The sequence below is a fragment of the Hippichthys cyanospilos genome, chromosome 1, assembly GCF_059441005.1.
Source record: "Hippichthys cyanospilos isolate Australia breed blue-spotted pipefish chromosome 1, RoL_Hcya_1.0, whole genome shotgun sequence".
In the NCBI taxonomy this organism is placed as follows: domain Eukaryota; kingdom Metazoa; phylum Chordata; class Actinopteri; order Syngnathiformes; family Syngnathidae; genus Hippichthys; species Hippichthys cyanospilos.
This window is the reverse complement of record NC_142369.1, coordinates 13,224,504-13,249,674: the sequence shown is the minus strand read 5'-3', so window position 1 is coordinate 13,249,674 and position 25,171 is coordinate 13,224,504. Positions and strand designations below refer to the sequence as shown.

Here is a 25,171-nt window from a genome sequence, read left to right as displayed (position 1 = left end):
ACTTACGAGGGTACACTAGTAGAATGACTTAGCCCTATATCATTCTAATCTATTATTTTCGTTCCAATACTAGTGCGGACAAAGAGTGCAGCAGACCTCTAGGTGGTGATATATACGTGAGAAGTTCTTGTGACACATGGGAAAAAAAAGACCGGAAAATAAACGAAAGTACATCTATGTCCTTGCCACGCACATTCAAAATAAAAAATAAGGCATATTAATGACTTGTTGACGGATACGCTAATCCTTGGATTAGTTCAACTATATTTTTTTAATAAAATAAAGTGCAATGCGAGTTTCGATTGTACACGTTATAACATCCAGTTTTTAATTGTTCGACTAATTCTGTCTTATTTTGCACACAGAACCGGACATCCGTATTCCACCGGTTAGCCTTGGAATTCTAGTGAGCCGTCCTTGACATATTAACCACGTGAGCGTTACTATTCAAATCTATCGCCACACAACTACGATACGCATTTTTGTACCATTTAGCACTTAATATGAACATTTATTTGTTTTGAACGTCGTCTGAATTGAGGCTAGCATGAGTGCTAACAGCAGGTCAGTGTTGACACTACTCCGACGCTGTGTGGCTTTGAGCCACCAGACGACTGCCAGATATGCTCGCAAACCACAACCCCTTTGGACTTCCACGACCCGGACGGCGACCTCTTTTCGGGGCATGTGTCGACTCCAATGCGTCGCCGTTGTGAGGACCACTCAGCGCCGCCTTTGCAGCAAGGTTAGCATCACCTATTGAAATGGCCTATTTACTGTAGTTACGGCTGCGCGAACGTCCATAGGTAGGGCATTCCAGAGCACTTGTGCATGAATGGAAAAAGCCCATGATCCCGTGGCCTTCTTTTTAATCCGCGTGGTCATTATTAAACCAGCGTTTTGAGACCGAAGTTCTCGGCACAGAAGATATGGTGATACTAAGTTGAGGAGTTAGGAAGGAGCTAAACCGTTTAAAATTTTACAAGTAATTATCAACACCTAAAAATCAGGTTGACGAGATTGTTTATCATATATTGCAGAGTTTTCTTATTTCCTGAGCTAGATAAAGTCCTTCTTTGTTTCCGTAATTCATCTCAACTACATCCTCTTGGACTGGCACTGACTGCAGTGCTATTACTACCACTAATAGCAAGAGCGTGTGGTTCTAGTTGTTGCCGCTTATTCGGTGTTTCCTACAAACCCTAGAACTCTTTAAGTTCCGCCTTGGAATTTATTAAATCGAATCAATCACGTAAAAAAAGTTTGTGACAGATGCAAATGAATGTAAGGATACATACAATTACACTTGTACATAAGTAGTGTGAGTGCTTCTACCACCTTGGCTTATTCATTATTCTGTACATCTTTCTCCTCTTCCAGGCCCCTTTAGAGGAAGAATATCCTTCACTTCCAGCTTACAAGTCTGACACTAAGGACACAGAGAGGACGGAGGTGCACATCGTGCAAGTGAAAGGCCTCCCGTGGTCATGTACAGCCCAGGACATAGTGCAGTTCTTCTCAGGTAAGAGCAAAAATACCAACATCAACCAAGGGTTTTCCTGGCCTAAATTGAGACAGAGGGGACTTTATTGTTACTAGTCGTGGTTCGATACCAAATTTTGATGCTTGTTTTCTCCTCAAAAAAGGAGTAACTACTCCACATTGTGATGTTAACATGCCACGTTAGCTACATTTTCAGCCTTGATAAGTTAATATGAGTTTCACCAATGTGAGACACTACTAACATGTAGCATAGTCACAACGTTCACTTTAAGACAACCTCAAGTTACAGTATGTTTGTTCCTATTGCCTTGAATTTGTTAAACAGTGATGGGTGGTGCTCTCCTAAATGCAACATCATGTTCAGGGTTTCTGACTGGTTTTAGCTGGTTTAAAAAAAAATCATGAATTTTAGAATCACGGTATATATATTTGCCCATGCCGAGTTGCTACTAAGTATTTAATCATTCCCGACTCAGTTTGAAGGAAAATCTGCCAGTTAATCTCATATGTAGAAACAACAATGTCTGGAGAGTGATGTGGAACATGAAATGGAAATGAAAGTTAGAATTGCGTCTCCAGAGTGTCAGATCGTTGGCGGCACGTCGGGCGTGCACTTGACAGTGGACCACCAGGGAAGGCCATCAGGACGCGCTTTTGTGGAGATGGAGCACGAGGAAGATGTGAGCAAAGCACTGGAGAAGCACCGGCAGTACCTCGGTCCCCGCTACGTGGAAGGTTTGACACAACCGTCCTCCCCAAACAAAGCTAAAAATATATTATATTATATTATATTATATTATATTATATTATATTATATTATATTATATTATATTATATTATATTATATTATATTATATTATATTATATTATATTATATTATATATGATATTTAGATTAAATATTAAATATGTTCTGGGAAGTAATAGTAGTTTTAATTTTGTGAAAATGCATCCAGACATTGTTTTTGTATTGAAAACCATTATAAAAATAATAAAATATATTCATCTTGTCATCCTTAAGTTTATACTGCTCTATTATAAATTATAACACCCTGTCTGAATTTTTTTATTTGCTGTATATGCTCCAATTTTGAAGCAATTCATATGGGCACAAGGCGCCAAAACTGCAGGTTTTTGTAAAAGTGCAATTTCATAAAATATACCCTGAGACTGTTTTTAAATTAAAAAAAAATGTTGTTTTTGATAAAACCATTAAGGCTACTATTTAATTAAAACATAATTACTTTCTTTTAAACTCTTGATTGGTCTTGGCATTGATCTAAACCATGTTTGAATGTAATCAAGAGGTCAGGTAATACTTTCCACAAATCTTTATTTATAATTTCTGATTGTCTATCAATAAACTTGAGTGACTTATCTGATTGTTCTGTTGACATTCCCTTTTAGTGCGGCTCCATCTAGTGGATGCATAATGCAAGCCCAGCCACTACCGTAGCTTCTATTCTATGCGCCTTAAAGTGCGGTGCGCCTTATATATGAAAACTTTTAAAATTGGCCATTCATTGAAGGTGCGCCTTAGAGTACGGAAAATATGATATATTTTCTGTCATATGTACTTGACACAATTTCATCTCTTCATCTATTCGTGTTTAAGATGAAATCATTAAAATGTTAAATATAGCCATCTAAAACATGCAGATATCCGTATTAACATAGCCAGATAATAAGAGCGCAGGTGCACGTAATAACGTTTTGCACTCTTCCTCCTCTTCCTTAGTGTTCGAGGTGACAGACAGCGATGCCGAAGGCATCTTGAAGAAAGAGGTGTTGTCTCCCGCAGACACTCGGGTGGTTCGGCTTCGAGGTCTCCCCTACACATGCACCGAGGACGACATTGTGCGCTTCTTTTCCGGTACGGTGTACCTCATCAAGTATCCTGTGTTTGCAGGCATGTATTAAAAAAGGGTATTTTGTGCGTTTAGGTTTGGACATCATGGAGAAAGGCATCACTGTGGTGATGAATAGCAGGGGCAGACGGACAGGGGAGGCTTTTGTGTGGTTTTCATCGCAGGAATCGGCCAAAGAAGCTCTGCAGAGAGACAGAGAGCTCATAGGGAACAGGTCAGCTGTTTTTAAGTGAATCCTTCTTTACATGTTCCAAACTTACACATAAAGATACCCTAAAACGGGTGTCCAAACTCGGTTCTCGAGGGCCGCTGTCCTACATGTTTTCCAGGTTTCTTTTGCTGACACACCTGATTCAAATGTTCAGGATCATCATCATGTTATTATTTTTTAAATCAGATGAAAACTGATGGAACCGCAGCAATTTGAAAACATAGTCAATTTGAGAAAATAGGGTCCTTTTTGTCATCTGCTGTTAGTGTGCTCACACGGAATGCTGAGAAAATTCATAGCGTCAATAGTTAGACCGAGACACTCCGTTTTATGTCGATGTGTTAAGATTTTTTTCCAGTATTTTCAATGGGATGTTTTGGGTTACTTCTGGGGTCGCCGTGCTTTCATGTGATCGGTCAACACGCATGTTTTGACACCCCATTTGCATGGATACGTTGTTTGGTTCGAGGGCTTCGACATCTCAGACAAGCGCATCCAACACCTTCCTTATTACGTCGGGTGTCTTTCCATTCTCCTTCATGTATGGACTTTCCATATGAGCCAGGTACACCACAAGTAAAGGGATTGACGCTCAGGTGGCGCAGACAGCCTCAGTCTTCACGCAGCTGGCTGCATCTTTCTACCAAATTGTCAAATACGTAACTGTCTGGCCCCACCCGAGCGCGTCTGTGCCATGCTGCTCCATAATGTAGAAAAGGGAGCACAGTATGTGTTGAACACATGACTTTTTTTTAAGGTAACCTCCGTTCTTGTTTTTGTCTCTTCTCGTGACAGATACATTGAAGTGTTTCCCAGTAGCAGTCAAGAGCTTCATTCAAAATTGAGGAAAACTGCAATCGAAGAAACAATCAGGAACAGAGTTGGCCATCCAGTTGCACCGGACAAATCTGGTATCAATTTTTAAATCTGATTTGACACCTCAGACTTTGGTATCCATATTTAAAACGACACCGGTTTTGTTGGTTTGGTCATGTGACGATTGCAAATTGAGCTGCTGCGCCCTAACTACACATGTGATGTTATTTTCAGTTGACAGAAAGTGGCAAAGTGTGTTTTTTAAAAGTGTTAATTGTACATGGAAAATAATTCTGTCATTGAATTTAATGAAGACGAAATTGAACATTTTTACTTTTGAAAATAGCCAAATAAGTTTTCGTATCGCTGTAATCAATTCTCATATTTTATAATTTTATCGTTAAAACCATTTAAAATAATGATGTTGAATGAAACTAAATCACACCATAATACTTTTGCTGCATCAGCCGAATCGTCAAACCTTTCCCATCAAGTCCACCTGAGAGGGCTTCCCTTCAACGTATCTGGAGAGGATATCGTTAAGGTAAGCCTTTTATATGGCTTGCTTGCTTATTACAATACATTTATTACAAATCTATTCTGATTTGCTTCAGTTCTTTTCCCCCCTCGTGGCATCCCGGATCTGCCTGGAGCTGGGGCCCAACGGCAGACTGAGCGGCGAGGCCGACGTTTACTTTGCCAGGCATCAGGACGCCGTGGCGGCCCTTTCCAAAAACAGAAACTACATAGGTGAACATTCACACACTTGTTCAAGTAGAGTTTTTGTTCCGGGTGAAAAAAGAAGGCAGACAAAATAAGATGATGTAACGTCATCGTCATCGTTTTCAGGAAACAAAGACACTCTTGATCGCTCAAACATGATCCTCACTCATAGACTGAAATAGATTTTTTTTTTTTTTTAGATTTAATATTGAAGCATTTGAAAAAAGTTAGAATTGATGTTAACTAAAAGTTGGCATGTGTGGTTTGTAGGTCAACGATACATCGAGCTGTTCCTCAGTTCAGAGCCTGACAACAAAAGATAAAAAAAACTTCTTATTCAGGTAAACAACTTTTGTTTCATTGCTTTTTACTATTTTATGCTTCCCCGATGATGCTAATAAGTCATTCATCTCATTTTTTGTCCACTTGCTGTCACACAGACTACAATATTTATTCAAGTATGGCATCAAACAATAAACCGTGTATGTTATCTGAGTATCCATTTCTAATTGAGTTGTTTTTTTGGTTTCATAAGAAAAAAATGGAATATCGGAATGGACAAAATTTGACCACTTTTTAAAAGCTAATGTTCCAAGTACCTCCATTGCAAAAGATTGCGGAAACAAAACTAACAAAAAATCATTCAAGCCAAACATAAGTGCCCTTTTTTTTCAACAACATATTCAATTTGACAAGTATATTTGTTACGTTTCAGCCTCGCTGAAGTTTAGAAAATAAAAATAGCTAATTGTACACCTCCTGATAACAGACGGTCAATTTCCCCCAAACAGGTTGCTGCCAATTATTTAGTCAAAGTAGACAGACAGTAAACAGCCTGAAATTTTTCTTTAATTTAGTTGTGTCAGTAGTACAGCTCTCACTCATTTATATTCTAAAACCGTATAGAAAAGAAAATACACTAAACATAATTTGGGTAACATAAGTCCCATATGTAAACATATGTCTTACTAAATGTACACAAATTGCATGGTTTAAATCAATCATATAACTGAATTACAAACTATATTCTTTCCACGACAGCAGCTGCTCCCAACTGAAGCCACATCGTCCTCCCCCACCACAAAATGCACTATCACCATCTACGGCGCCAAAAAAAAAAAACTAAGCCAAGCAAGGCACAAATCTGTAACCGCTAAAAGATAAAACTAAATCAGTTCCAAAGCACACAAATTATTTCACGGTCCCCCTGCAGTCAGGTCGCATTTTGACAACTACTGATCTATGTAACCACTAAAGTCGAGTAGACTTCTAATCACGTTTTTGTAAAATTCACCCAAATTGCAGTTAAAAAAAGGGGGGGGTGATTTATAGACGACGTCGGCTTGTACTCTGAGAGAACAACGGTACATTTTCAGATAAACTCATTTGATTCATACAGATACATGATTTTAAGTCAAATGTTTCCGGGTGATAGTGAAAACATCTGGGTAATAGTTTTAAAAATATATTTAATCCATCGTTGTCAGAGGAAAAATATAACAAAGGGGGTATAGTTTTGAATTCTGTGCAATGTCACGAGAGGCACTTGCAGATGAGCAGAAGTTTATAAAAAAAAAAGTTCATTTATTACAGATGCATTCCTGCGGTATTCTTTTCTCAACAAAAGATAACATTCAGCAACTTCAAATGATTGAAAAAGTGCTCCAAGAGATGAAGACCTGAGAAAACTTTGTGGATGATTATTTGTGCTTGATGACTTGTTTCAAGCAGATGTACTAAAAACTGAAATTAAGCACAAAACATTGTAGGCTGGTTTTTACATCCTTTGGTGAAATATCCTCATAATAACACAAAATGTTTTCAATTGGTTCTTAACAGTAAAGACAAATTGCATGCCTTTCTTTATTGTACTACATCATTATGCCACAATATGGAAGGCAGCACAATAAAAAGAGCCAGCAAACAGTATTAGCAATAGTCACTGTTTTACATGTGTTGAAATGACCACTTATACCATAAAATATGTGCTAATTATGCATTAGCAGTTCACGGTATTTTTTTATTTTTTTTTAGCTCTAAACTTGACTTGTGGAGACAGAATGATATGGTTTGGTTCAACATTTGTTTAAATGAACAGTGTTTCATTATTTTATGTCCCTATTTTATGTTGTTGGTCATGTTTGTCAAAGTAGTATGTATTTGAAGGGTTATATAAGCACATTTATCTTCATTTTACTTGCCCGCCATGGTGCATTCGCCATTGTACGTGGATTTTTTTGTTACGACAAAATAACGGTATGTGCAGTTGACTATTTGTTTTGTTTCAGCTTTAAAGTAAACGTTTAACTCGGCGTTAACGAAACTTGAAGCAAACATGTTTTTGCTCTTTAAATTTGTGCTTTTGTAAATTGGAGAAAAAAAAGTCTTGCAAAATGTGGGTTCACTGCAGGCATCCATTATGAGGTCCTTTGGCATATGAGGGGGGGAAAGTGCATGTAGCCGTTCCAGTTGTAGCGGGATAGCATCCGTGTTTTGTTGTTTTTGTTTATTCTGGTGACGTGGAAGCGTACTGTTGAAGTAAGAGCGAGTAGCAGGCAGTGCACACCACCTCGGGCAAGATGGATGATGGCAGTGGCAGCTCATTGGCCACGCAGCCCTCACAGAATACACCACCGCAGTTCTTGCACTGCCTCTGAAAAAGTACAAAATGGGGTTGGTACAGAATTTTTCTCATTTTTTTTTTTTTATGGGCATACTGATCTTTGCTGCTTATCCCATATATGCACGCTCTGTACAAATGTGGCCTTTCCAATCCAAGAAATACTGTAAAAGAAATTATCTACCAAACAAATTTTACGGACAAGTTTAGATATTACATATGGACGTGTCAAATTAGTGCTCTGCTGCCATCTTGTGGCAATAATAGTCGAAACCTTTTTTTTTTTTAAACTAAGAAAAAAAACCTACGAGGAAATATTTCATTATTTTATTTGCCTTTGAGCAACAATTTTAAATAAAACAAAATAATAATAATAAAAAAACGTTCAGTACTGTATATGCATATCCCTCTCAATGCCATTTCCCTCATAGTACAAATTCTCATGCTGGTACCTTTGTCTTGAGGAGAGAATCTTCCTGCACACACATGCTGCACACAGAAGCTTCACTGATGTCAACAAAGGGCTCATCCTGCACATGAACACGTAACATACATATATTTCTACTGACTTTCTTATGGTTATCATAACTTAGCATTTCTTTTCAAATCGTGGGGTAACCCCAAACGGTTTAATTGAAAGGTGACACATTTGGAAGCCTTCTGCACATAATAATGTCAGCAAAATGTTGCCAGACGTTTTGAGAAAATCTTACAATGTAGGCTTTGCTTTTTCTTTGGACTTCAATGACAGAGAGAGGAAGAGTAAGGAGAAAAAATAAAAAGATAAAAATGAACTAAAATATAGCAATCATGAGACAACTATTTCTAAAAACAAGTATTTAAAAAAAATATGTTGGAGTTCCAAATCAAAATATTAAAAAGATTTAGTATCACTGCCATTTGACCTTGATGACTGATGGCTGAAAAATATCAGTCCCATCAACAAATTCATAGCCTGTGAGCGTTAACATGAATAGCATGCAAGTATAGATTAGTAAGAAAGAAAAAAAAAAACCTTACCTCTTCGTCGTCATCTTCATCAGATGGGCAAAAGGACCTTAAGGAGAAACCAATACAACTATTTGGTTTGAATCGCTTTAAAAACGTCACCATGTTATAGAAAGAACATACAAGCTTGAGTTTGGGCTGCTTTTGTCCTCTGCTGCCACTTGGAGGTCCTTCCTCACTGCCGGAGAGCCCGAGTGAGTCTGCAACACAAAAAAGCCTCTTTTAAAAAATAAAACAAAAACAAAAAGCACACTATGTTTCTTATTTGAGAGTGTGTGTACTTGGGGGAGGTCCTCGTGCTGTGTGCCGGCTCGGTGCTGCTCTCGTTCCCTCCTCAGCTCCACCTCCAGGTTGGACCTGGGGGAGGGGCAGTATCTGACATCAAATTGTCATGGACAAATACTCCTAAAGTACTCACTTTAGCAAGCATTGAGGAAGTTAGGTCAGTCTTGCGTATTGCGGGATGAACCATTTTTGGGGTTACCTTTGTCTCCGGACCTTCTCCAGCTCCACCTCCAGGCTCTCGATCTTATCACCAAACTCGCGCTTGAAGAGACGGTTGGCTTCCAGCACCGCCTCTTTTTCTCTCTCAGCCTGCTTACATCTGTTTTTGTTTGGTTTTTTTTGGGAGGGGGGTAAAAGTATTGATGGAGGGATGCAAAAACATTTTTTTTAAAGAAAATAAACTGAAAAGGAAGACAGTGAATGAAGGGAATTTTTGCAGAAGCTGTGTGAACACACAACGGAAATGGAGAAGTAGGAAACGTTGTCTTTGGGATTGAAATAATGAACGAAACTATAAAAAAAAAAGTGTGTGAACTACCAGTTTCTGTTTCTTTACATACTATCTGCAAAGCCTAAGCTAACCTTGTGGTATCTATTGAAGCATTGTACGAAAGTGACTTAAGACAAGATCACATGTTTAACGTGCATATAACGTTATATATGTGTGAACAAAATTGTAGTGTTTGTTAACCTCAGTGCATTTGCACTAATGCTAATCCTGACTCCAAATAACAATAATGAGTAGTTATATCTATTCTTTTCAACTCGCGTTCAAGCTTAGTATATGATAAAAAAAAAAAATAGTTGGAACTTTTTAAAGATGGACCAACTCCTCCAGATAACTTGAGTTGAGTGTCAAATGAAACCAATATATATGTACTGTATATATGTTATTACCGTATTTTTTTGTTTTTCTTTGTCTTTCTTTCATTTATTTCCTTAGTGTCTTTTTTTAAATCACAAAAAAAATTCACAAGGTAAACAGGGCACAGAATTGGTATTTATAGTACAAGTTTTTTTTTTCCATCCATTTTTATACTTTGAAAAATTGTATTCTATATTTTAAATCCTTTGTTGATCAACTCTTCACAATTCACACAATAATTAGCCAACTCAAAAAGTTGGCTGGTCTTTAGTCGATTGTTTTTATTAGCCTAATGGTTACAAGGACACATGTTGACATACAGCTCTTAAAATTCAGAAATGAATAGTCTTTCTCCCACTTCTTTGGACCACTGCCCCGTCGCATAGGGGGCGCTCATGAGCACGTCTGACAAGGAGCACAAAGCGCATGGGAGAACACAAGGAATTCCTTCAAAGATGCATTGAGTCCGCTTTACTCGAAGCCGGTGAAAAGAGAGGAGGGGAGAGCTCCCTAGTTTGGTTATTTCTATGTTAGCGTGTTCGCGTGGAGCTACTGCTGCAGCTGCAGGAGCTTGCCGGCGGCCAAGTTCAGGTTCCTGGCCTGCTTCACCAAATGTTTCTCGCTAACCGCGCCATTAAAGCAAAGGAAATCAAACAAAAAAAAAAGTTGATGAAAAAAGGAGAAGGTAGTGAAGGGAGACAACAGGAGAGTTTTGAACAAACAGATCTTGCAGTGTCGGTGATACGGTGCGGTTTGGAGGCGCTCACCTGCTCTCCAGGTGTTTGATAGTGTTTGACATCTGGCTGATTTTGTCCTCCAGGCGGGCCATGGCGTCGCTCTTCTGCTTGGCGCTGGCGTCGGCGCTCTTGAGGAACAACGAGACCATTTGGATAAGGCTGAATACGTTTGAAAACAATCTTAATTGCCCCCACAATACTGTGATGGGTTTTTTTCAACAAGCAATACTTCTAGATCAGTGGTTCTTAAACTGGGTTCGATCGAACCCTCGGGGTTCGGTGGAGCCTCCGGTGCAGAGGTCCACCATTCATTTTGTGCACCAGAAAAAAAAAAAACATTTTATTTTTTACTAAAGAAGGGTTCGGTGAATGAGCATATGAAACTGGTGGGGTTCGATGCCTCCAACAAGGTTAAGAACCACTGTTCTCGATTAATCTGAGAAGATGCAGAGAGAACAGACAAAGATAAAGATAAGTAAAATTGGGTCAACGATCCAGAGCAATGGAGGGTGAAAAAATGAGGTGAAGCAGCGTGTGCACGCAGGTTGTTTGGCTTGGAGAGGAAAAGACAGAAGGCAGAGCTGGAGGTAACAGATGAAGACACTGAGGTTCTCTTTAGAAGTGAACAGGATGGATAGGAGCAAGAAAGAATACATCAAAGGGACAGCGCATGTTAAAGTCAGAAAGGCCTGACTGGCATGGTTCAAACATGCCCAGAGGAGATACAGCAGGTACAACGATGCGGACACAACTGTTTTGTCTTCTTGATTATTCTAATCATTAGAATCTAATGCTAAAATACAAGCAAAAATGAAACGTTGTCTACCTGCGACTTGTGGCTGAGCTGCTGGTTGATGACGCGCAGGTCGTCCAGCTGCTGCCGGAGCTCCACCAGCGCGTCCTGCTTCTCGCACACGTCCTTCTCCAGCATCTTCATAGACAATTCCATCTCTTGCTTCATGCCGATCTGCACCTCCAGCTCCTTCTCCACGTCCTGTGCCACCAAGAATTAGAGCTTCGCCTATCGAGCACGGCATTTGATGTGCAAAAGAACATTGAACTCGTTCAATCACGACGACTGCTATAGATTTCAAAGATCCATTTCACTGGAATGACAGTGAATGAGGTAATTATGACGCAGCTCATCTTCTATTGAATTAATTAATGTAACACTTAATTATAACCAAATTAGGCAATTTAATACAAATATAAAGTAAGATAATATTTGTGTATTTCATGCTAAATTGTTCATTTTCATTTTAACAATAAAATAAATGCTCATTCGTAATTAATGTTGCTGTAGCACAATAAATTAACAAAATATGTGTAGTTGCTAATTTTACCAATAGTGTTGTATTTTAGTAAAATAATTTAAGTAATACTAGTAAAATACATATATTTTAAAGTAAACTTTTTTGTGTGCTGATAACCTATCTGCTCTTATTTTTTCTTTACCACATTTTTTTCTTAAGAAAATCTGGCTCAGCAACAGGTAGATTTTTTTTTTTTTTCCCCATTGTTCCAAAAAATTACAATGTATGGTAAACTAGGAAATGTCAGCTGAGGCAAGCAGTGGCTGCTTTTCTTGGAGTGGTTTTACAATCACCGTTTCATAAAATTGTAAGGAAAATGTTATTTCAAAATGGGGAAAAAAAAAAACCTACATTGCATGTAATTTTCAATTTTTAATTACCTGCTCATGGAATTTTCATTTGACCAAATATCAATCAGCAAATAAGAATCAGCATGTCAGTTGGAATGTCAATTGGGCTCAAGTTAATATTTAAAATAAAGGTTTTACTCATCTGACGAAGGAAATACATGAAATGTAAGGCTTTTTGATCATATGAACGCTTGGTAGAACAGATGAAAGAATGAAGCAGATTGAACGTGGCTCGTGAAGCACACTAAACGGAGTGGAACGGAGCAGCACACTCACTAGTCGAAGGAGCGTCTCCTCCTTGAGCTGCTTGCGGGTTTCGCCCAGCGCTGGTCCATCGGACGTCGTCGAGTCGCTTCTCAGCGCCTGAAAATGAGATAATACATAGAACTAGGAGATACCAAGACAAACAAAAGTCGCCAATGGCGACAGCTAGCCCACCTTCCTGTTGGACTCCAGCTGATACGAGCTCTCCTCTTTCACCCGCTCCACGTCTTCTTGTAGTGTGATGATCCTGTTGTTGGCCACTGCAAGCTGTACAAAGCAAAAATTAAAAATCCCAGCACATTTCCATGGGATGGAGGGGGTTGATTTTACTCAAATGCGTCTCCCACCTCCTCAGTGAGCTTTGTGTTGGACTTCTCCAGCGCATCCACTTTGGCCTGGAGATTATTTACTGAAGCGCTACGCACATGGCAAAAAAGGAGACACATTTTTAGCTTTATCATTTACTCGTTTTTAAATAGCATCACACACTAGCATGACAAACCTCAAATGTCTGTTGAGCTCCTCCACGTAATTCTTCTGATCGAGGATGGCTGTGATCTGTCCGTCACTGATTGACACAAAACCAACGTCAACATCTTTTTAAAGGTGGAGGGGGGGACGATCATCATTATTGTTCAAAAAGCAGCCACACTGACCCTTCTGCACTCTTACTGCTGTGGCCGCCATCTTTTAGGTACATTGAGAAATCGATCACTCCAACCTGTAGAGAAAATTCAGAAATCAATATTAACTCAAACCCTGCTGCAAATGAACCAGCGTAATATATAAAGTGTGCAATGGCATATGTGAATGGGACCATATAGATAATAGACAGTTTCAAGTCATAAGGTGGCCATCTGGAAGCTTGACGTTGAACGTGACGTGATTGGGTGCTCACTATTTTAACGTTGAAAAATTGAAGTTGTTAAATAAAGTTATTAAAAAAAAAACAACATGTTGCTTAACCAAGCTGGTCTTTACTTTGCGACACTTAAACTCGTTCATAAACCTGTGCCGTAAACAGCGGACCCACCTGGGAGTCCAGATCTTCTCCTTTCATGCACAGATTGGCATCGATGACGTTGAGCCCAACGAGCAGTCCGGCAATGACGGCTCCTTCTTCCTCCATCATCAGAGCGTTGGGCTCATAGAATTCACTACACACGTGAAAACAGGGTTGATACCAAGTTTGACAGTGAAGGACAAAATGGGGAGCAGATCACAAACCTTAGTAGGTCCTTCCTGTTGATGATGGTTTTCATGTAGTCGGATAGCTTCTTCTGCATCAAGGCGAGTCGTAACCAAGCGCGGCCTCTTCCTAAAGGCGTCCTTACAGTCAAAAAACTCAGCGTTAAAGTGTGAACTGATGTGCAAACTTCAGTTCATTTTCAACCGACTTGAGGCCAGGCAGGTCTTTGACACTAGCGGTGATTTCGCCGGCTTCGGGCGTCAGCTTCTCCACAAGCTCCAAGGCTCCCCAGAATGACTTGTTTTGGCCCAGGAAAGTCTTCTTGGCTGTGGAGGAAACGATGGCTCCATCAGCAAGAATAAGCACTTTATTTATTCTTTCTTTTCTCTTCATTCATTATTACTTTTTATTATTTATTTTTTTATTGATCCCATTCAACTTAGACATAACATGTATTTTAATGACTAATGCAAAATGCCATAGTCTGGCTAATAGTGCTGCAGTTTTGTAACCTGTCTATTTCAACACAAATGGTGGTGCTAACCATGTAGACAAATATCTATTGTAGACCTGTAACAATTGATCAACAACTAATGCATTATCAAAGGAATTGACAACTATTTTGAAAATCAAAAAATCATATATGGCCCGTTTTTAAAACTTATTAGTCCATACTTTTTGTCAGCCTCTTGACAGTAATTATTTCTGAATGTTTGTAGTAATTCATGAAAACAGATCCTTTGTGTCAATCAAAAATTAGCAAATATTTTTGCTTCAGAAAACAGTAATTGCACTAGTAGCTGAATCAGGCTTGAAAAAAACTGCTGAGTACAATATTAATCCCTCGTGTGTGGTAGTAGTTGTTGTTTAGTCGCTTTTTCAAATCACAAAATATTCCAAAACACCCCAACAGTAATGTATGCATAAGCCGTAAATGGGCATAATTCGTTTTGTAAATACTCCATTTTTTTTCATTCAAATTTTAGATCAATCGATGGAATAACAGGTAGGCAGCCCTAATTTTAAGTCACAGGATGTCTATTGGAGATAGAGGACCTTCTGTGGAATTGCAATTGCAAAAGAAGCGTGTTGTTGAAGTTACTTTTCAAGCCATGCTTGAGGCAATGCTCCATGACCACAAAAAACTGCTGCAGTGGCGCATAGTCTGAGTCCAACGTGCGTCCTAGGTTGAGCGCCGACTCGATCAGACCCTTGATGCTCAGCTTGGCCATGTTCATCAGGTTGAGCCTCTCGATGGTGATGGGATCCTTGGGATCTACACGATACAGAAAATGAAAGCAGTTACGATGACAAAGTCTCTTACAGGGCAAATTACAAAATTGGGGAGGAGTTTTACTCTGAGTTTCATTACAGTCATACAACCATTTTCAGACGTATTATGGTAAGGTTGCTGCTGCTACTGTTCAGTTTGTTTGGCAATTTGCTCATGGAAGTTAGTGAAGGGCCTGCCGTTCATAAGACACTCGCGAGGGATTGGTGAATGAGGCTACGTATATTCCAAGCTCGTTAGCACTTTCAACACTGCAAACACCCCATTTAAGGTATTCATTGTCAGCCCAGTAAAAATGGATCTTTGACGTCTATAGCTGTCAGAGGTAGTGAATGAGTTAATGAACGTATCTATCCACTTTTGAGATTTTTTGGCATGGTGTACAGTATTTTTCAACCACCAAACAAGACACACAACTGGCCATTTAGAAACATGACAACGTTCGACACAGCTTCTTTTTATGAGGGGAATTCAAACGAGATTCATTATGATGTTTGAGGGAAGGCGTGGCCAGAGACAAGGAAGGAGCGAGTCAGCAACAAGCAGCACATCCTCAACTGCAGCGTCATGGCCATTTTTTCGTATCGCAAAACATCAACCCACATAGCCGGCGGTGTGAAATCCATGGTGACGGCCATGCCAAGCCTAATCATCTTCTTTGATGCGGGGGGGGGATGGGATGGGTCCTGGCTGGCAAGCCCATCACAAATCACAAATCCTACCTTCATGGGCCGGCTCTGGGTCCGGCGTGAGGGAGATGTCGTTGAGCTCGCGCAGGCACAGCCACTCGCCGTCCACAGACACGCGGAAGTTGCACAGATAAATGGTCTCCCGGGCGGCCTGCGTGATCTTGTCGGTGGTGGGTGTCGGTGTCTCACTCTGGGGCGTCAGATCCGACATGATGGCGGGTAGCGGCGGTGATGATGATGACTCGGCAAAAAATACCAACCGGGCGGTGTGCTCACTCCCCCGAAATTCCAAGTGAGGCGACAAAAAGGATGTCTGGAGCAGGTGTCTCCTCCCTGTGACTGACAGAGATGCTGCGCTTCCCCTCTCCTCCAGCCCCTTCCCTCCCCCTTGTTCCTTTTTGTGCAGGCGAGGGATTTAAAGGGAAAGAGGAAAAAAAAAAACTAAAAAACAATCAAGCACTACCCTCCGCCGAAGTCTGATTGGGGCTGGCGGCCGCTGGGTGCGCATTGGGTGTTGACCAAGATGGCCGACCGCTGTGGCGGAGGAGGGCTGGGTAGCAGCCAGCGCGGCGTCACGTGAGCAGATGGTGCAATAGAGAGAGAAAGAGAGAGGGGGGGGAGGGAAAGGGGGGAGGGGATGATGGTGGTCCCCAGCTCGGCCAACCAAATGCTAATGATGCCAGTGAGTATTTAGGCAAATGTGAAGAAAATATCCTGTAAGGGAAATCTAAGAAATCTATTAAGCTTCTAACTCATGATTGTTTCAATAATCGACTAATCTGTCCATTCGTACAATTTGACTGATTATATGGGTGTTGCACAAACCACTACATGTCCAAATAATGTAGCACAAAGGTGGACAGTATCTGTGAAATGATCATTTTACACTTGCAAAAAAAGAGAAAGTGAAGTGTATATGAAAACAGTACACCTACAATCACCAACAGAGGAGCTAGAATCTAGCTCCTCTGTTGGTGGTTGTAGATAGATACTCTAGCTGCAAGAGTATCAATGATAGCTAATTGATTACAGGCTCAGTCAAATCTACATTTGCCAATTCCCACGTCACTCACCCAGCTATGTCTGGTATTTTAAATCTGAACACACTCAAGATCACAGAGACTAGCTTGAACAATGAAGATGGCATCCCAAAATGTATGACAAGAACAACTGCATTTCTAATGTATGCTATGGATAGGATAAATAAAACAATATAATTTTTCATTTGACTAATGATTGAACGAGCCACTAGATAAAAATCATTCTGTTGTGATGAATTAGTAAGTAAAACTTACATAGGCCGAAATGTTATTATTATTATTATTATTATTATTATTATAACAGAGATTTAGCGTCATTATATTACTGGACATTTTTATGAAGTACAATAACAAACACTTAGTAATAACACCAAAAACGCTTTAAAAAACAATCTGTTTTACTCTGCATTTTTTGGGGTGACTTTACTCTCGATTTCTGATTTTCAGAGTAACATTTTCCTGTTTCATGCAATCATTGCATATTTTTGATGTGCCTGTACATGTATTTTTTTGGAGGGGGTGTACTTTTTGTTCATCTTAATTTTTTAAAATGGAAAGTGTATTTATAAAAAAAAAAACTGAAAACAAATCTTGAAAACAGAAAGAATATTGTAAAAAAAACAATAAAAAATACATTTACACTTTCAAGTGAATGCAATGCTTCTGTAATAGGGTGCTGATTCTTTCGCTAAAACATATGATGCATCTTGTGTTTGTAAAGGGCAAATAAATGAGTAAAGTAAAAGTAAAAACACTAGATTATGTGCATTAATTAAAGAAACGAACCTAGAGACGATAAGCGGCAAATAAAATGTTTTAAATGTTTTTAATTTCAAATAAAAACGGACAAACAGGAAGTCAAACACCGGACAGTCACGTGATCCACCAAACTTGTTGACGTTATCTTTAAAACGGATTACCTATGTGACATTTTCTCCAATTTATTGTTTTCTTCTTTCTTTCTTTCTTTCTTTCTTTCTTTTTTTAACATCAACACGCAAAAATTAAGTCATATTGTTTTTCTTAACTTAAAAATGAACACGATAAAACATCGTCTTGTTTGGTTAGCTGCCGAGCTATCACGCTGGACATTCAGTCTCGTGATCGCCAATAACCAATTTTAGCAGTAACTATTAAATCCAATTTGCATGCAAGTGTTAAAAGGCTCCGGTATGTACTCACTTTTCCGCTTCGATTCAACCCTTTCGATGTGGAAGTCATACTTAGGAGACAGCGAAGAGCTGCCAGGCTTCCCGAACCTCACGTTTGCAGAACTCAACGCCTCCTTGAAGTAAATCACCGAGGTGGGCGACAGGGTCTCGTCCGGGCTGTCGTCGCGACGCCGGTGTCCGTTCTCCTCCGAGTAGCCGCGGCTCTCGGCGGCGAAACGTTGAGGAAGCCCCGCCGTGGGCAAATCCCTGTCAGCCATCCCCGTAAATGAGAAACCCTCTCAGGTCAAATTCGCTTCATGTGACCAGGCGGCTATGTAGCTAGTTAGAGATTAGCTTCCATCCCGCATAACGACGCCTCCCAAACACAGCCTGGAACAAGCCCGCCGATGTCGATCGAAATCGGTCACGAGTCCATCCAGTCACTCGCTTTCTCAGGTGGCAAAACGTCCCCACTTTTTTTTTTTTTTTTGCTAATCCGATGCTAATTTCGCGCGTCATCACATGACGCGGGCCATCAGTGATTGTCTATTCAGAAGAAGATGTGACACTACGGTGTGCCTTTATTGAGTCAAATCGAATGTGTCCCACAGATGCTGCGATTTTCTAGTGAAGTAAGTGGTTTGTTGTTAAATACTCGATCACGATGCACTTCACCTGTGAAAGGAAATACAGAGCTGTTTTACGTTTAGCGCTGTATCGAAGTGGCGGACCAGTACAAACTTATCAAACATCGCTGCTCATATGGTAAATTGTGAATTATATAATAGAGTAAATAATTTGACCTATCGCGTTAACAAACACAAACGTCGTTTTTGGTACCAATCCAAACTTTAACGTGCAAATTTAACACATCCAATATGGCAGACGCGCTGACGCATTTTGCAATTAACCAAACCCATTTAGGCCGTTTTGTTTCTGATGTATAATTTCAACAGGCAACGAAATATTGCAACGTAAAAAAAAAATCAAATAATTCGTGCGAACTCGTGGGTTCCGAATTACAAATATGCGTCGACTTTAATTTTAAATTGTAGTGTCACCACTAGATGGCAGGCTGGTTTAGATGCGCTTACATCTCTAGCGCAAGTGAGACCGTATTTTTTGGGCCAAGTTGAACGAACGTTTGATGTATAGAGTTGCGATTTTCAAATAACGTTAAGTGTACCCCTGGGCGTAGCAGAAGGCACTTCAGGGATTACGTGAGATTTTAAAATGTATTTTAAAAGCATCCATGCGAAAAACCTTGAAAGTAATTATTTAAATATGTACCGTAGGCTATATACATCAGGGGAAAAACCCATGCAATTAAATAAATGTTATAAATTGTAAATGGACTTTCATTTATATAGGCGCTTTTCTACCTCTGGTATATTCAGGAGGTGATTCAGTTTCATTATTCTTTAAGATCCAGTCACTGTACTGTATGTGGTTATTTTCTTGATTGCTACTAATCCTTTGTTGTTGGGTTCTTTTCTCCTCTTTTTCAGTATGGGTTCTTGAGAACCGTATGGGTTTGCTCATTATCACGATACACATGCCCACCAAATGTTATGCCGCCAAGTGAAAAAGGCTTCAGGGATGGATTAATTATTTATTTATTTTATTTATTTAGCTATCTTTTTGCAGTGGCCTGCTGAGACAAAATAGAAACTGAAACAAAATTGCAATTTTCCTGTGTCTTCTCAGGTATGGGTTATTAAGACTTTTTGGGGTCTTCTCATGATAGACATACCAACCAAAGTGTTTGTTAGGTGAAACTGACTTGAAGGCGCAAGTTGTAAACTTTCTCAGAGGCGCGAAGGCGCCAATTTTTGGGTGTCAATGTGATGTGTGTCAATATGTGCAATTTCAGAGAAAATGGAATGCTGTTTCTCGGAACAATTTCCCCGGAGCGTGGCGAAAGCCAGCAGAAAGACCGCCGGAATCCAAATGTTACGTAAACAGACATTCCCAACAACGCGCCATCGAGCCAACACACATTCCCCACAAATCCCTCCCTTTAAAGAGACACCACGTGGACGTTATTGAAGACCTTTGAAGAGGTATTGAAAATAAAGCCGGCACGGTGAACTTTGAATGCAGTTCATCCCTGAATGTTATTGTCCATCTTCTATTCCTCTCCCAAAATATCCTGCATAGGCGCTGCATCTGTTTTGCGTTACACACTTATGTATGTGGGATGATTCCCACCAAAGCTAATTTGTCTATATGTCATCCTGATGTTATAATGTACAATATTATGTGTTGTGAATAAAAACATCACATTTTCACTGGTGGAAAATTTAAAATGATGAAAAACACTTGTGCTTTGCGATCAAGCGCAGAGTGCTTAAGGCTATTCTTAACATTACTGTAGGTCAAAATCCATTAAGTAAAGCAATAATTTTTCTCAACAACACAGTTGCAAGTCCAAATTTACCGTTGAACACACTCTTTAAGAGTTTCTGATCTGGGGTTGTTAAACTAGCAGTTGTTTGAAGGTGTATGACCGATTCCTTAAAACACTCAGAATTTTGTCATGAAATAACAATTTGGATTTCATTTTTAAGCCTTTCTATGTGTTTGTCTCTATTATCGTGTTGACCTTATGCGCAAACACAGAAGTGTCCACTGGTAGTTTTGTACTAATTTAGGTAATTTTGGATTAATAAGTGAAGACATTCCTCTTCTGCTGGTTAGAACGTGCAGTAAAACATTTTGTTACCGATTTACTCGCCATCAATCAATACAGATCAAGATCAACATTTGACCTTTTGTAAAAATAATTTTATATACCGCGTTGCACCCTAAACTTGTTGCTGAGACCAATCGCAGAGAACATTTTGGAAGCATAATATTTTCGTTTTTTTTTCTTTCCAAATCCTACTTTTTATTTGTATTCGTGCATCAGGAGCTAAATAATATTTTTGTTCACGTTTCTGAACGACTCAGCCTTTAAATAGGCTACGAAACGGACATTTTGTAAATATGAGAAACGTTGTTGAAATCCGATGAAAGAATCTAATAGTTAACAATTCACTGCAGACTCATGTAGTCTGTCATAGAGTTACACCAGCAGATGGTGCTGTAAATTGAAACCAAAGTAGGTGCCTTTGTGAGATTGGAATTGAAAGCACTGGCAGTGATGCTTAATTTTACTGAACAAATGACTCAACATTGACAATAAAATATTTAAATTTATACAATTGAAATATCACTTAATTAATTGTACTCCCTATTTTCTATACACTGTAAAAACATGTATCTTGGGGGCTAATTTTATGTTGGAAGCTAGAACTTTAAAATATGAAGTAAATTGCTGACTTTTACGAAGTAAATTACTGACTTTTACGACAACAAATCAGTTAGCAAAACAAAGCCGACAAGTTCTTTGTTCCAAAACAATTTGTTGAGTTGTAGTTATTACATCTTTAAATTGGGTGACTGTTAATTCTCTTGTCCAATAATGTTCCTGAGCCGCGCCAGGCAAAGCAGATTAACACCAGAAATGAAAACTTCTATGTCTTCTCTGGCATGTGTTTGTTAAAAAAGGACTTTATTCAAGTCTGAAGAAGTCTCCTGAAAAAAATGGCACATGCCCCCACTCTCCTTGCACCTGTTTTCTTATAGAGAGAATATGCACGTGTATACTCAAATTACCTTTCCCTTTGTTCCCTGAAAGGCGGTGGCGTACCAAGGTTCACCCCAGCCTCCAGATATCTGTTCCACAGGTCAATATAAAAGACTTCTTTTATTTGCTGATGACCCTCTGTTTCACACCAAGGGACTCCACGCACGTTTTAAATTACTCCTTGGAATGCCTGCTATCTGCCATTTGTCTCTCTCACCTTTGAAGCCTCAACACTTACGGCCTGAATAGATCACATCAATACACCAACTGTTCAGCACTCACTTCGTAATTATTCGAGTTAATAAAAAGTTTGCTACTCCATATTATAACTCATGACGAAGTAGTGAGTTCAGTTTACTGGCATTGATGGCTTTATCAGTCAATCAATCAATTCTATCCTCATCAGGTTTGAGAGAAGCTGGAGCCTATTCCAGCTGACCTAGGGCAATGAGGACAGTTACACACTTAGAAGGTTGCAGTCTTTTTTTTTTCAGATTTTGTTTGATCAATTAACCTTGTCTTTTCATGTCTCTTTTTCTTCGAGGGCTGCTGGAGCACATGATGATGATGATGATGATGATGATGCAGCAGTTACGGTGCGCCGCCTCCTCTCCCTGCAGGAGGCGGAGGAGGCAGAGGAGGAGTGGCCTGGACCGGCATCTGGCTGAGTGTCACTTACAAACCGGAGTGGCGCTCCTCTCCGACGATCACTTGCTCACCTTCAGGGCTGCGCTGGGATCGAGACTGAGAGACGCGCACAGAAACAGGAGGCAAAGATCAACTCCCCGCTGTAAGTGATTGACGTACAACCAAGTGGTTGCCAACTGGGTTGTGCTGTCATTCATCTTCTTCCTTGACATTTTTAAGTGTATGTAGTGAGATGCAATGAAAAAGCTCTTAAAATAATTATACGTTATATGTGTAAGTAGTATGACTGTAAATTTCCTACTAGAATCAATATTAAAATTTATCATTAGGATATTTAAAAATATTTGTCAATTGTAATCAAATAGTGAGAAAAAATATGCTGAACATTTGTGTGCACATTTCAAAAACTTTTTTGTCCTTTTTTTTTTTTCTGCATCTACTACAATTACTTTTTTCTTGGATGTTTGTGTAAATGAAGAAATAGTTAGAAAAAATAAACATGGATAGTGGGAAAAAAGTACAGTTTTAATTTTAACATTGTACCAATCAATACTGATATTTGTCTGATATCAGCCATATAAAAGACCATCGAATTATATCGGTCTACATCACAAATGTATCCAAAACTGGTTCAAGTATGCACATTTTAAGTTTGACTATTGCATTTTCTCATGCTGACTATTGGTCTGTTTGAACTGTATCAGTTGATCCAGTATCTTATTACATTGCATATCCGTTTCAATCCTGCTGATATCACATCGGATTGGTATCGGACAGTACTCTTCTGTATTGTACAAGAAGTGAAAAAGTTACATTAGCACACTGCTAATTTTACATCTGTTTTTGTCTAAAAGCTCCTCGAATCCCTTTTTAAAAATGATTACCAAGTGCAACATGATCCAATAAAAACAACTTTTGCTTTTTGTATGAGAGTCATTACTACTTCTAAGACCAAATTTCATACCGTAACAATTATAGCAAGTTGGAATAATTGAAGTTTGATGTCTTTTGACTACTTTTCTGGCATGTTAATTGTGATATGTACTCATATCACTGATAAAAGTACTGTATTCTCGCTGTCAATCAAAATGCAACTTCTTTTATGTTTTAAGACATTTTTTATACAGCTTATTTATTGGAGCTCATGATGGATTAATTATGTTTATTGGTGTCATTTAAAGAATGTGTTTATTTTTGTTGTAGTTTTGTGATATTCGTAGAGTTGCTGAATTTGGAATTTCTTACATGCTACATGTAAAGCTTACACCATAAAATTAAGATTAACAGCTGCTTGGACATTAATAATTAAAAAATATGCAGTAAATTATGAATCTCAAGGTTTACCATCATAAATTAGATGAGTAACTCAAAAGTGAACATTCCTAAAGTACAGTATGCTATCGGATAAAATTTATGCCGTTGCGCATCATCAAAGAGGATGCTCACATATCACATGACTGATGTGGGCATCTAACGGGAAGTCATAACATGGACTATTTGTGTGTCACTTCAGGTTCTAACACCAGCTTGGATTCTTGTCATCACGCTGACTACAAAAAGACACGTTGGCTGACAAGATGAGCAAGAAGTAAGTGAGCCTCGGCAATCTTGGGTACATGGCGGTGCAGTCAGGGTCGTCCGTGACATCAAGTAGATGAAAGATGAATGTTTTGGGATGAAGAGAAGTACGGAATGATTGTGACTGTATTGCAAGGTGCTCACCTTGTGGTCCCTCGGAGGTCAGTTGAAGTTTAAACGTGTTAAAGATTAACATCAACACAAGTTGCAGCCATGTAATTACCAGTGTAAATCTCTGCTTAAAAATACAATTGAAGGTTTTTGTTGTCTATAGGAAGCAATAGACAGAGTTTAACTTTCAGTCAGCAGGGAAAATTAACGTAGTGAAAAGTCAATACACAGTTTAGGACATTATGATGTAATGTAACCCGACATAACATACTGTAACATAGCATACATATCAGAATGTAACAGTGTGTAACATTGTAATGCAACTGTTGATGCACAATGTGATACAATTTAATAGAATTGACATTAGCATGTAAGCACAGCCCACTCACTGAAAATAATGTAACAGTAAGTGACGTAACATAACGTCACATCACGCAATGAAGCGGTGGGAAACTCAGGTCCTTGAGGGCCACTATCCTGCATGTTTATCCTATTTCCTTTCTCCCAAAAACCTGATTTAAATGATCAGGCTCATTATCAGGCTTCCGCAGAACTTGCTCATGAGCTGATTATTTCAATCAGGTGTGTTAACTGGGGGAAGCATCTAAAACATACAGGGTAGTGGCCTCCGAGGACTGGAGTTTCCCATTCTTAACCAAACTGAACTTTTCATTTGAATTTTGCAGATTTTTTCCTGAAACGCAATTTAACATAACATTGCCTAACGTAATGTATTGCAGTGTAACATACTGCGGTGTAACGCATCATGTACATTGTCCTCCAATACATACTTCTTTACTCATTATTTTCAGTCAATCAATCAAATTTTATTTGTATAGCCCTAAATCACCAAAGTCTCAAAGGGCTTCGCGGATGAAAAGAGGTCACGTCAAGACTTCTTTCGAAAAAAGAAGTCATACAGAGACATCTTTTCGGTGTAAGGTACACAACAGCATCCCCTGTCAAAGCTCCCAGAAGGGGAAGGAAAACTCAAAAACCCCAATCAGGGGAAAATCAGAAACCTCCAGAAGGGACCACAGGTGGGAGGAGCCCCCTTCCAGGCCCACAGGTTGAAGTGGATGCTGCATGTACCAAATACAGACATTATTATTATTATTCATTTCTTCAATATTTTCATTCAACATTTATATTTTTTCAATCATTATTGTCTCATATACATTCATCAATTAGTCATGTGTCACCCAGCACAAGAAAAAACTCACAGAATTACAGTAGACGCTTAGCTCATTGAACCAGGTTCATCCTTTGAAGCCAAATTAT

At 39.2% G+C, this 25,171-nt stretch overlaps 3 protein-coding genes across 11 annotated transcripts in view; 2 read left to right on the top strand and 1 right to left on the bottom strand.

Moving 5' to 3' along the window:
- The first annotated feature begins 370 nt into the window (after window positions 1-370).
- grsf1 (G-rich RNA sequence binding factor 1) lies at window positions 371-13,447 on the top strand. Of its 3 annotated transcripts, XR_015865176.1 has the most exons (11): window positions 371-745; window positions 1,381-1,522; window positions 2,083-2,238; window positions 3,241-3,375; window positions 3,446-3,584; window positions 4,377-4,492; window positions 4,865-4,941; window positions 5,012-5,147; window positions 5,391-5,461; window positions 11,501-11,761; window positions 12,502-13,447. XR_015865176.1 is itself a non-coding variant. In XM_088411352.1 (10 exons), exons 1-9 carry the CDS (start codon window positions 548-550, stop codon window positions 5,441-5,443), a joined length of 1,152 nt encoding a protein of 383 aa, XP_088267478.1. In that variant the 5' UTR covers window positions 371-547; the 3' UTR covers window positions 5,444-5,461; window positions 11,501-12,453. The 3 variants fall into 3 exon arrangements, 2 of the variants coding, with proteins under 2 accessions (XP_088267478.1, XP_088267489.1); XM_088411352.1 differs by lacking the exon at window positions 12,502-13,447 and having other exon boundaries at window positions 11,501-12,453; XM_088411363.1 differs by lacking the exons at window positions 11,501-11,761; window positions 12,502-13,447 and adding an exon at window positions 5,561-5,616.
- On the bottom strand, window positions 5,950-18,421 carry rufy3 (RUN and FYVE domain containing 3). Of its 4 annotated transcripts, none has more exons than XM_088411312.1 (18): window positions 17,954-18,421; window positions 14,854-15,027; window positions 13,960-14,077; window positions 13,790-13,891; window positions 13,596-13,719; window positions 13,219-13,283; window positions 13,065-13,130; window positions 12,910-12,979; window positions 12,737-12,829; window positions 12,575-12,661; window positions 11,462-11,629; window positions 10,666-10,763; window positions 9,233-9,352; window positions 9,030-9,105; window positions 8,872-8,948; window positions 8,761-8,797; window positions 8,193-8,270; window positions 5,950-7,773 (listed from the first exon to the last, which is right to left on the bottom strand). In XM_088411312.1, exons 1-18 carry the CDS (start codon window positions 18,198-18,200, stop codon window positions 7,627-7,629), a joined length of 1,947 nt encoding a protein of 648 aa, XP_088267438.1. In that variant the 5' UTR covers window positions 18,201-18,421; the 3' UTR covers window positions 5,950-7,626. The 4 variants fall into 4 exon arrangements, with proteins under 4 accessions (XP_088267438.1, XP_088267448.1, XP_088267457.1 ...); XM_088411322.1 differs by lacking the exon at window positions 17,954-18,421 and adding an exon at window positions 15,765-16,174; XM_088411331.1 differs by lacking the exons at window positions 5,950-7,773; window positions 8,193-8,270; window positions 8,761-8,797; ... (1 more) ...; window positions 9,030-9,105; window positions 9,233-9,352 and adding an exon at window positions 10,014-10,520 and having other exon boundaries at window positions 17,954-18,420.
- A 3,826-nt stretch (window positions 18,422-22,247) lies between these two features.
- The window catches only part of slc4a4a (solute carrier family 4 member 4a), a 51,866-nt gene continuing 48,942 nt past the window's right edge, over window positions 22,248-25,171 (top strand). For 2 of the 4 annotated variants that reach the window (XM_088411291.1, XM_088411283.1), the window contains exons 1-2: window positions 22,250-22,343; window positions 23,715-23,789. In XM_088411291.1, coding sequence (XP_088267417.1) covers window positions 23,779-23,789 — 11 coding nt within the window. In that variant the 5' untranslated portion in view covers window positions 22,250-22,343; window positions 23,715-23,778. Of the gene's footprint in view, window positions 22,344-23,714; window positions 23,790-25,171 lie in introns of all 4 variants that reach the window. The other 2 variants (XM_088411299.1, XM_088411272.1) reach the window with 2 other exon arrangements.